We start from the raw sequence: 13,003 nt of genomic DNA on the forward strand, positions 1-13,003 counted from the left end.
ACGAAGTGTATATTCTCGACACTTATGTCGAACTCAGATTAGAATAAATATCTCCAGGATGTAAGGCCAATTCGAATCATTTTCCAATGAAAAATTATTCCTCCTCTCTGAAAAATTGCCAAAAGTGCACTAGTGAAATTCATCTTCAATCTTTATTTCGAATCTAAACACTACTCAGAATTCATATAATCTTGGTGGTTCATAAGACAATGAATGTAGGTTTAAAGGTATTTCATTGTTGTATTGTTTTTTGTAGAATCCTGAGGAAGGCCTGCGACATGCGGCCGAAACCATCTTGTTCCTCAACTGCCCGTCTTACCCCTTATATAGAACGATTCTTCGATATCAATCTTTCAACTTCAGCTCCAGAGTTCCAGTGACCCCCCAGTATCTGATACGGCTTCAAGAAGGCTGAGTGCTCATTCCTGGCGATGCATTCTGTAACCAGGTGCACAGGAGTTTTTTATTCCTATTAGTCCTATCATATTTAGAGAGGATTTCATAATATCATCTTCCGCATCAGGGGATTCATAATTTATAATAGTCTACAAGCATGTTTTCCTCTCAATGTGATTTTTTTTGCAAGCTTTTTACAATTTTCGAAGTTCTACTAAATACGTCTTTTTCCATCATAGTAGAGTAGGCTAGTTTTCATGCTAATCATTCTCATCGAAAACTGTTTCACAGTTATCTAAATGCTTCACATGGGTCTTACTTTATTTACCCTGTTTGCGTGTCACCCAATGGGATCGTGTAATTGTTTTGTCCATTCCGATTGAATTTCTTGAACCTACTGTTCAAAACACACTGAATATTATTGAAGTCTGCAATAGCATATAATATTTAGCAAACATAGTCTAGTGCGGTTTAATAGGATATAACGATACATTCAAATGATTTATTCGATTGAATAGTATGAAAATGAATAACTGGCAAAATACTATTATGACTTTAGCCTTGCGGCTTTCACACTCCTCTCCAGAGGAAAATTCACTTATCCCAGATATCTCAGATATCAAAAGGATTAAGCTCTGTTGGAGCCCTTTCCAGGTTTTCGGGCTCGTGGTGGTGGTCGGGTTCGGGTCGCTCCTCGGCTCCCTGCTGTAGGTTGGATTCCTGCTCCACCCGCACTTCCTGTCGTAGCAGACGGTGTTCCTCTGCATTCCCCATGTACTTGCGTACAGTTCTCGCCGTTCCGAGCAGTACCGCCTTCTGCATGACTTTATAAATATTTTCGTCCAACTGAAGTTTTCTCAAGTTCTCTAGTAGTTTCTTCGGTATCAGGCCTGTAGATGAAATGACAATAGGGATGGTGTTTATATCTTTCAGCTTCCACTGTCTTCTGGTTTGTTCCTCGAGATCTCTGTATTTTGAAATTTTTTCAGTGTGTCTATCTAGAAGATTGCTATTATTTGGAATTGCCACGTCGATGAATAGTGCTGTGTCCTCATCCTTATTGAGCAATATGAGGTCTGGTCTATTGTGGGTTATTTTCCGATCTGTGAGAACAGTGCGATCCCAGTAGAGCTTGTGATGTTCGTTTTCCAGCACAGCATCTGGATGGTAATTGTAATAAGGAACCCTTTTCGAAATTAGAAGTTGGTGTTTTAGTGCCAATTCTTGGTGAAGAATCTTGGCAACAGCATCATGTCTATTTTTGTACTCCGTGCCTGCGAACTTCTGACATCCCCCGGTGATGTGCTGGATAGTTTCATGTGTCGCACAGCCATAACGAGAGCTATCGTCCGCCACTGAAGCATCCTTGGCGATGTATCTCATGTAATTTCTTGTTGGAATCACCTGATCCTGGATGGCGAGCATGAAGCCCTCTGTCTCAGGAAACAACCTTCCGGAAGTCAACCAGTAGTTCGACGCAGATATGTCGACGTAATCATGGTTGACCTCATTCTGGTGCCTCCCATGCAAAGGTTTGCCAATCAGTTTCTGCATTTTACTTTCTGCAGAGTGTTCGACGGTTTCCAAGTGATCCTGGTGTAGCTTTAACGGTGTAGAAGTATCAGCAACACAAACTACTCGATGGAGTTCTGACGAAGCTGCCTTGCTCAAGAAATAGTTTCGAAGTCCTTCAATTTCCTGGGACATACGGTTGGACAAATCAACAATTCCTCTACCCCCAAGATGTCGTGGCAGCTCTGTCCGTTCTATTGAGCTTTTGGGGTGATGTTTATTGTGTTTAGTCAGCATCGTCCTTATTTTTCTCTGTAAAGCTGCTAAATCGGTGGTCGTCCAAGAGATAATACCAAATGAATAGCTCAGCGCCGAGCAAGCGTAGGTGTTAATCGCTTTTATCAGATTCTTGCTGTTAAGACCAGTTCTCATTATCCTCCTCAATCTTCGGGTGAACTCCTCCGTTAATTCTTTCTTCATCTGAGTCTGATTGATTTTTCTTGCCTGTTTTATGCCTAGATACTTGTATGTGTCTCCTTCCTTTAATGCTTCAATTTCTGCACCTTCCTTGAGTTTGAACGTACCATCTTCTATTTTCCCTCTCGTTATGTTTAGCAGTCGACATTTTTCTAGTCCAAACTTCATTTTGATGTCTTCCGAGAATCCTTCCACCATTTTCAGCATCAGTTGCATTTGTTTTTTGGTAGATGCGAAGAGTTTCAAATCGTCCATGTAAAGGAGATGATTCAGTTTCATCATAGTTCTACTGCCGCTCTTGATGGAAAATCCGTAGTCCGTAGAATTCAATCTATGAGACAAGGGATTCAGGGCCATGCAGAACCACAGAGGGCTCAGCGAGTCTCCTTGGAAAATTCCGCGTCTTATTGGAATAGGTCCTGTTGTAATGGAGCAATCTGCTGCTTTCATTTGAAGACTAGTACGCCAGGTTGACATGGCGTTTTTCAGGAACTTAACAATATTGGGATCCACCTTGTAAATCTTCAAGATCGTCAAGAGCCATTCGTGAGGTATAGAATCGAATGCTTTTTTGTAGTCTATGTACGCAGCGTAAAGATTCCTTCGCTTGGAGAACGCTTGATTGCAGATAACTGAATCTATTATTAGTTGTTCTTTGCACCCTCGGCTGTCTTTGGTGCATCCTTTCTGTTGCATGGCGATGATGTTATTTCTTTCGCAATGGTTGTGAATTCGGTTTGATATGCACGATGTGATTAATTTGTACATCGTTGGAAGACATGTGATCGGTCGGTACTTGGATGGGTCTTCTGTATTCCTTTGGTCTTTAGGTAACAGGTATGTTGTGCCATGTGTAAGGAATACTGGCATTCTTTCAGGATTTTCAATGACATCATTTATTGCGGAGGTCAATTTCTCATGCATGATCCAAAGTTTCTTGATCCAGAAGTTCTGTAATCCATCAGGCCCAGGTGCTTTCCAGTTGTGCAGTCCTCTGATAGCTGATTTTACTTCTTCAATTGTGATCATGTCATGCTGCATCGGCTCATATTTTATAGCTTCAGATTTTTCATCTTCAATCCATCCGGTATCTCCATTGAACTGAGGTTTCGTTGATAATTGTTCGGTCCAGAATTGTTCAATGGCTTCCTTTGGTGGTAACTTTCCATTTTCTCCATCCGACGATGTGAGTGACCGGTAGAAAGATTCTTCCGACTTTTCGAATGAATTATTGTCTCTTTTCCGTCTATAATTGCTTTTATATCTTCTCAGGCGTTCTGCATACAGACTTAATTTTTGCTTCAGAGTGTCGAGGCAATGGTGAGCTGTAGCATTCTCCGTCTCTCGTTCTGTGTGTGTCCTGTTTCTATCCATGATCTCTTTGGCAGCTTTCACAACCTTTCTTCCTCGATTCCCGTTCAAGTACTCCGTCAGTCGTCCAATGTCTCTTCTTAGCCTTTCTGTTTTGTGTTGAAGACGTTTCTGCCATGCTGGCGCGTGTAATTTGTGTAATTTTGGACCATCATTGTTCGTTTGGCGAATTTTTGCCCCTATGGTTTTCGCTGTCGTCAGCGCTGCACAGTGAAAAACTAGATGCAGATATTCCAATGAACTTCCGTTCTGTAGGTATTCAGGTAAAACGTCCTTATTCAAGATGTCGATTATAAGTGACAGTTTTTTGGATGTATTGAGTCGTGGAGGTGCTACTCGATGAAGAGGATCTGTTCCTTCCAGTTCGGCAAAGTATCTCCTCATGTCAGAGTCAACTTGTCGGTGGAGCTCTTCCCTATCGTCCTGGTGTTCAGGCTCACTTGCGTTGCAAGATGGAGTTTCAGTATCAGTTTCTTCTGCCTGTTGTTGCCCAGGCATGAGAATTTCATCAGAGGTGTTGGTGTTATTCTCTATTGTAGGCGGACGCTGAAGTTCTCGTTTAATTGCTTCGATTCGTGCCGTTGGTATTAGTTCATTTCTCAGAATTACGCGGTACTGGTCTGCCACTCGTTGTTCAGTGACATTGAGATTTGGGTAGGCAATGCAGAATTCCTCATGGAGCCTTTTCCTATAGTTGTTCGTGTTCTGCCCTAGTCCCGTGATGGAGTTATATATGCGCACAATAGTTTCATTCATGGACGTTGTCCACTTCATGCGCTTTCTAACTAACCCCGCTTGGGTGAGCACTGGCTGAATATCCTGCGCAGCACCTTCAGCGGTTCGAGTCGGCAATTGAATTGGACTCGTTGGTTGCTGTTGTTGCTTTGGAGCTGTAGCTTCTTGTGCAGCAGGAGCCCGCTTCCTCAACATCCTGCCACCGACGTCCCGCATGCTTTCATGTCCAGCGCCGGCTCCAGACATGCCCTGACGATCCCCAGGCAGCGACTTGTTTCCGAGGCTTCTCGTAATCACCATTTTCATGGGTTTGTGCTCCCCTTTCTCGGTTTGGGTGAGGGGTAGAGAAATGAGAGCAGAAAGAGCACCCCTATAAAGGATGTGAAAGAGAGAGGAAGAAGGAATGGGACTGCGGACAGCAGGCGTGGCTGGCTGCACCGTCTACGTCGTTACGATGGCTACCTGGCAGGCCATCTACCAGATAGCTGCCAGGCAGGCCAGACATTAATTATTATTATTATTATTATTATCCGAATTTTTAATTCAATCGATCTATGCAGACTGGAAATGTTAACATAAGAGAAAGAGCTTGAGTAATAAGGCGAATAGATCCCATTACTACTATATCTTTGAGTCTTGAGTGTGAATGGTAATGAAAAATTAAGAAAAGCGCCATATAGAGAATATTTAAGATAATCAAATATTTGGGTTAGTAGGCCTACACAGAAAGATAGATATGTGCCCTCTGGTTTCTTACATTCACAAGAGGAATATTCTTTTCTTAGGATAATGACTTCATATTTCTTTGCCAAGTATCTACAGCAAATGAAAAATATTACGTTGACAAAATTTTCATAGACCTATAAAACAAAAAATAATATGGCTATTCAACTTGAAGCTAAAAAATTTACAATTTAAGTAATACCTATGGAGTTGCTCATTATTTGAAATCATTTATGCTCAACTTTCGAACCAATATTTTGAATATGAGAGCCATTTCACTCTCGATGAAATTTTCCACAAATAACAGGAGAACAAAGATAAGTGAATCGCTTGATTGCGTTGCATTGGTACGTACAAAAATAAACGAGAGAAAATAATAAATAATTTATCACAATTTACAAAATATCCCTATGTACAAATAGCTTTTCAATGGTTTACTATTCTATCGACAATTTCGTAAATTTTTTGTCTTGAAATTTTTTCTGCTTCACGATGATGGACAGGAAATTCCTTGTTGGTGAACCAAGATTCTTTCGCCAATTTAGCAGCTATTACAGGATTCTTGTACTGATCATTCAAAAGCTCTGGAGGATACTGCGATTCAGCTAAGGCGGTTTGTACTACTTCTGGGTGAGCTATGGACTTTTGTTGTTCTTCTGGGTAAAGTATTCCTGGTAGGGGTTGAGTTTGCAACGGCTGAGCGGTGAAGAATGTTGGCGAATGCACGAAATCATACTGTGCGATGACTGGAAGGCTTCTCACTGAATGAAGGGCCAGCAATAAACAGGCGAATTGAGAAAGGAAGTTCATAGTGGTCCGATACTGCAATAAAAGAAGTTTCTATAAAATTGTATTATCATAATAATATTGCATAGTATATTATAAGTATATACATATTTGTCCATATTTGATAATGGTTCATTTCAATTATTTATAAATGAAGTATATCTAATACTAATTTATATTTTATTGGGACAATTTTCATTTCGACTGCAATAATTTGAAAAGTTTTCAATCACCATGGGATAACATGAAAAATAGAGCATATTATGCCACAAACAAGCAATCTATTAAGACAAATTGCTTGTTATGAATTGGTGTTATGTAGAGAGCTTGGGATTTATGATATAAATGACAAAATTTTTTCGATAAAGTGGTGTTCTGTGTCGAATCAATTGGTAGTTCCCTGAATTCTCTCAAAGTTAGTATTGATGGAAATGAAAAGTCGATTTTCAAAAACGAATCCAAAAGTGGCTCTCCACTTTTCCTTCATAGTCTTGAAGAAATGCAGAATATTCACGAATGTGAAAAAAGCGCCGGACTGGATCTTTCGGATAGTTCAGGAAATATCTATAATTGGCGTATAAAAAAAATTATAAATGCGATATTCTATATTGGAAAATGGCGAAATTCATTTCGTTGATGTTGCCAGGACATGCAAATTTTCACTGAGTAAAGAAATATCCACACACACACAATACAGTTCAATACCCAAAAAAAAAAGAATTTCAATTTCGAAGATTCAGTCTGGTTGTTTGAATATGAATTCGTATGGACCTTTCTGTGAATCAGTTCTCACTACGCTTTGTCGTTAGAGAAGGGGATGCGTTACTGATAAGAAATGAAGCTCACTTGAAAATAAGTGAGGCAAATTAAATACGGAACGGTCGAGTGGAATATTGAATAATTTATCACTGGTTTCACTACGCTTTTTTTGTTTCAAATATAATTTCACGATTGAGAAAAAAAAACTTCATTCCATGAAAAAGATACCCTTCAAACATACCTTATTCTGAATTGATCAATATCCTGTTACAATAGCCTCTGTCTGGAAAATCGGGAATCTTAAGAGATAAACGAAGAACCATTTTTTTCATGGAAAATTTATTTTCAACATGATGCTGGATTTTTTTTCACCTCCGCAAAAGTAGCAAAATTTTCTGCTCAGAAAACTTATTTTTGCTCGCAATAGCCTATACATATGTACTATCAATGACACGAATAGGCGGAATCGGGATTGCCGGGAAAAGGAGATCTTTGGAAAACCTGGTATAACGACTTCCACGTGAATAAATTTCCTTGGGATTCTAATTATCCGATTTGATCAGTATATAGGTATTACATTATCAGCAAGCAAACAAGCTAACAGGAATGGAAACAGTAATGAAGCACACATTGTTTTCTTCGGTTGGTCTATTCCTCAAGAAGGAAAATCACTCCCAGAAGTAATGTATGCTTTCACAGTTTATTGTCCAGATCAGATAGGTATCCCGTATTTTTCACTCTGATAGAAGGTTTCTCGCGTGCAAATATAACAGCCTTCAATGATCTGAACAGTGGCCGGATATTGCATTATTTCCGTTCACATAGCTGCATGTAGATTCAGGTTCACAGTTGATGAACAAGTGTGCAGAAGATCTAAATATAGAACATAAGTTCAACATCTGTGTTTTCAATGGAGCCGAAAAACATATCACGGGTATTTTACTCAGTTCAAGGCATATGAATTTTTTTCATTTTTTTTTGAATTGTGAATACTGTATTGGGTTGAAATACCTGTTTGTATTCTTCTTTTGAATAAATAAATAAATAAATAAATATGAGATATACTATAATTTTTAATCTATTCACATGAGTTTCATCTTGAAATGGAAATATATATTTCTATTTATTTCTTCTCATGAATAAATATTTATAACTCATGTGTTGTATACGAAATTTTATTTCATTCTGATAAGTTTCCAAATGGTTATACTTCCCAGAAAATGTTTATAATATATGAAATTAGACACAAAGTATCGCTTCGATTGATTGTTGCTAGAGCATTATTCAATCCAAACTCTGGAATAAAGCAAGGATGCGTGTTACATACATTTATGGATAGCAGAATACACTGACAACACCGCAGCCTGTCCAAAGTGGCCTCAAGTAATTTTAATTAAATATATGTTAATTAATATTCCAAGAAAAATTTCGTTCACTTCGATTTGAAAATATCATCCACATCATAACAATGCATGTAAAGAATGCTAAGATCCATAGGTGCCGTTGCACACTTGGCCTCAACTACCTCGCAGCCAGGTGTAAGCAGGTAATATTTTGATTAATTTATACGTTCATGACATATAAGACGTCACCAAAATTCTTTTCTTCATAAATACTCTTTTTTTCATTTTTCTTGATCAATACACAATTTTTCATAAATTGTTAATTGAATATCTTATTATTCTAAGTTTTTCTTCATAATGTTCGTTCGTTCGGAATTGTAATTTTGTAGTAAATTTGAAGTCGTTCCTACTTTCTACTACTATCTATCATATATTCATTATATTTTTTAAGCAACGTGTAAAATTCATACGAATATATATATATATATATATATATATATATATATATATATACTACTATCTATCGACACATGCGCAGTGGCTTTAAATACTAACACGGCTAGCATCCGCCATCCTCATCTAACAAGTGGCGTTGCGCGCTAACCCCCTTTTACTTTAACTCGGATATCTCGCGTTTTTAACAGATGGCAGATCTAATTTGCGGTTTATTTCCTCAGGCAACCCTATATCATCATATTCGAGAATAAATTAGCTATAAATTGATGTCACGTTCATGACGTGTACGTCATGAACGTATAAATAGACCAAAATATTACCTGCTTATCCCTGGCTGCGAGGAAGTTGCGGCCGATGGTGCAACAGCACCTTTAGACTTTAGGTTTCTTCACATGCATTTTCATGATGTAGATAATATTTTATTTCAAAGTGAAGTGAACGAATTTTTTCTTGGAATATTGATTAAAATTAATTCAATGAAAATTACTTGCGGCCACTTTTGGCAGGCTGCGGTGTTATCAGTGTATTTTCCTATCCATAAACGTATGTAAAAATGTGTTTGACTAACTACGTAATGAACGTAGTGATTTTGCTGCGGGATCTCGTACTATCACATATTATGTATTATATTCGATATATTCGTTTCGAATATTTGACTCAAAAATCCTGTTATCGAATTACTTAAAAAGTATGATGATTAAGGTTCCATAAAAGCATTCCACTGCACTGAATCAGTAATAAATTCGTAAATTAAATTGTCGAAATTGTCATTTGAATCCATCATAGAGTTCCCAAATGGAATATTATAACAATTCGAAATAGCTAATTAAAAACTAATCATTTCATTATTCAGTTATTTATTCAATAATGAAACTTGTCATCGAGACCATAATAGAGAACACATAAACTTCGTGATATTGAAATATCGTGAATATTCACGATATTTCATTCTTCATCACATACCAGCATTATTACGTATAAAGTAATGCATTCGCTCATTTTCGCGTGAAATACGATTAATACGCATTAATTTTCAGTTGTTATTTGACTCTAAAACGTCGAATATCTGCTGTACCTACTTGCTCAATGGTTGTGATAAAAATAATCGATTGTATCTTCATTTTATATTTATATCTGAGGATGTGTGAAGATATTGTATTTATTTTGAAAGTTGATAAAGAAGCTAGATAATTTAGAGAAAAAATAGTTTACGAAATATTCACATTTGCCAGTTTATATTGCCCTAACTAAAGAATTATTACTGCCACATTTGTTTGCTTCCTGTTTCATATTAGAGAAATTCTTTTTGGCAGACAGTTAATCAACGTTACTACTATGTCGCTCAAAAAAGATTTGAATAGCAAAATAGCTGTATTTCATACAATAGTTGTAATGTTCTCTCAATCTCACTTCTCATATTCCCATTTTTGTAGCGAATGTGAATAGCGTTGGGTGTAGAAGTCAATGTGTAATATACAAGATTAGCGTTTTACTAACATTTTTGCTTCATTAGATTATTTCAGAATCACTGACATATATTTTGTTGATATTTCTAATACTTAGGAATGACCAATTCTGGAACTCGTATGCCCGCTGTATTGTCCTTGACTTGTTCGCATTGATGCACATATCCTGTAGTATCTTCATAGAAGAATCACCCCTACACCCTTTGAAGCATCTAGACCATCGTAGGAGAAATGTTTGCTCATTATGAACTAGTTCGCCTGTGATCTGTCAAATTGACACTTGATGCCCTATCGAAATTTAAAACAGTAATTTTTGAAGGGAAAAATGGCGGATTAACATTTTGATGCAGTATCGAATTTTAATGGACTTTCCTGCAACTGGACGTAAGTACCGCAATATTTATTTCGAATCCCGTGTTCAATGCGCGAACGCATCCCATCCATCAACAGCTTCAATAACCGGCACGACGAGTGGATGGTTCTTATTTTCAGATTAACATTTCTTTTGGTTCTTGGGTTCTTAACGAGGTTCTTAAGCTGTATCCACATCATGCCGATGCGTGCCAAAAGGCCTTTCCTCTCGCCAAGCCGATATATGTGTATGTGGATACATTGGCACATAATCCGACCATGTGCCGATGAAAAATCGCTCAAGTGTTGGTCTCCCTCAAAGAAAGCTGATGTAAATGAATAGTGAGGATGTACAGACCATTGTCTTCGAGAGACTCTAGTTGCACAGTATAGTGTTAAGATGGCGACACATGCATGCCTCTTCACTCGCTGGTTTTGCCGATGGCTGATTGGCCTTGCGGCTCAGTACAAAGCGGTTTGATGTGAATTCATCTTTCGTTTTTTCACACATGCTTTTTATTTGTACGATGTGAATTGACTTTGTGAGCTTTTCAACAATATTCATTTAGAAACATTTGCAACGAGTAAATTTCAATATTCCTCCTAGAAATCTCAGCCACTCGAATATGTTCCAATCCAGGTTCCGAAATACAAGATTCGCACAAAAACTTTCTTCAATCCAGTTGTGTAATGATTTTTGTGATCGACTGGATTTGTTTTCGGTCAATATTGTTTGTTTGAAGAGATTGTTGAGAAGATTGTTGTCATACCAATAGTTGTATATTTTTTTCGTGTTTTTTTTTCTGTTTCGTAGATATTTCGTTTTTTTCCTGTGTATTTTTTTCTCTTCTCCTCGGAATTATTATGTTTTGTGTTGTATTTCATGTTTGTATTTGGAAATTCGATGCCTCAATCATGATACTGCATTTTAATACTGATTGTAGGCGTTAACCAGTTTGTTGTATTTCCGTTTTTTCAATTTTCTACTGAATAATCACTGGTATATCTATGGGAGATGATTCCCCAATATAAGGGTCCTGTAGCGTTCCTCAAACAACTGAAGAATAGAAGAATCATCACTTGGAAGACTGGACCTGGTCGAAAGACCCTACCAGTCAAAAGCAAGATTTGGCTATTATTAACTTGAGTACTGAGGGCATTTCTAACGACGAGGGTGATCCTCCACCAAGATCAGCAGAAGATTTTTGACGCAGAGATGATATTCCTCCCAGTGCAATTGAAAAACAAGTTATGTATCTATGATTATTTATTTTTTCCTCAGTCATCATCAAGTCTTAGAATAAGTTTGGATGAACGCTTTATTAATCACTTTTTTTCTAGTTTTCTGCCCTGTTTTCTTTGTTTCAGATATTATTTCGAAATGGAAAGAGGTTAAAGAAATTTTTATTATGTCAATGGAAAGGAAGCCCTTCAGTATTAAAAGCTTATTCTGTAAACAAACTGTCTATAGGCAAAAAAACTCCTTTTCTTGTTTGTCCATTCGTTAACCTCCAGATCAAGAAAGAATATACAACGTCTGTATACTGCTCATAAATAGCCTCTACATTTTGGTCCATATAACGAACAGTGTCATCGTATTACAAATTGGCAAAATTGAAAATGGCAAAGATTTCCATCAAAATAACATCTTCGATAGAAATATTGTAAAAAGTGTGTTTTCCATAAAAATGCCAAAAACTTATAACCCGCTGAGTTGAGTGTTGGAATTGCCTTCCAATCAGCTTTCTTACGATACAAAGATATACTTGGTGAGCCATTTGAATTAAGAATAGGCTGTTCCCTATTATTTCCCTTCAATCATTTTGAAGAAAATTATTCATTATTCAGGTCCCACTATTTTTATTACAAAATTCTGATTATTTTTCGATAAACATCCATCTAATCGGCCATCGCGGTGAATCACCCTGTAGACACAGAGGTTTTAAAGACTAAATCCGTTCCTGGCGTGTCATCACCCATCTTATCCTGTTACAGCAATCCTGGTCGTCTGAGCCTCTCCTCTCCACTGCATTTTTTATTTCTTTCAACCATTATGTTCTGAATTTTCCCCTCTTTCTCCGCTGTACAGGTTCCATTCCAGAGCCTATTTGGTATTCGGTTTTTGTTGCCTGTGACCATACCACAACAACTTTCCTCCTCTATTTCGCCAAGAATAGTTTCTTCAATATGGAAACGTTTAACAACCTGGTTCCTTATATGCTCTATGCTTGATATAACAGCACTTGTCCTCCAGAAATTCATTTCTGTAGACAGTCTGTATCACCGAAACCTGTGTACCGTGAGTTACACAACTTTTGAACATCGTCCGGTCAATTTGTTTTTCCGTTTTCTTCTACATTTTTCTTTCACAGATAGGGCTGTAGGGGTGTAGTTTCCCTTGCTGTATTCTCCTTCAAATCTCTATCTACATCGTCCCGTATTCCATCTTGAGTAGTCGTTACTTCATCTTAAGCAAAATGATAATGAATTACTCGTACTTATAATGTGAGCAAGCATGTTCAGAACTCCATGGAATAAGCACTCAAAAACCTTAAACTGATTCTTCATTAAGATCGCTATTACGCTGCAGGTGGGAGATGAAAACCCCAAACGTATAAATAAAATTGT

General features: G+C 37.5%; 1 protein-coding gene across 1 annotated transcript in view; it reads right to left on the reverse strand.

Annotated features, from left to right (window-relative positions):
- Nucleotides 1-5,586: 5,586 nt before the first annotated feature.
- The window catches only part of LOC123314938, a 30,988-nt gene continuing 23,571 nt past the window's right edge, over nt 5,587-13,003 (reverse strand). Inside the window, exon 2 of the mRNA XM_044900408.1 lies at nt 5,587-6,036. Within this exon, the coding sequence (XP_044756343.1) occupies nt 5,641-6,024 (384 nt within the window). The 5' untranslated portion in view covers nt 6,025-6,036 and the 3' untranslated portion in view covers nt 5,587-5,640. The remainder of the gene's footprint in view (nt 6,037-13,003) is intronic.

This window comes from Coccinella septempunctata, chromosome 6 (assembly GCF_907165205.1).
Source record: "Coccinella septempunctata chromosome 6, icCocSept1.1, whole genome shotgun sequence".
NCBI lineage: Eukaryota > Metazoa > Arthropoda > Insecta > Coleoptera > Coccinellidae > Coccinella > Coccinella septempunctata.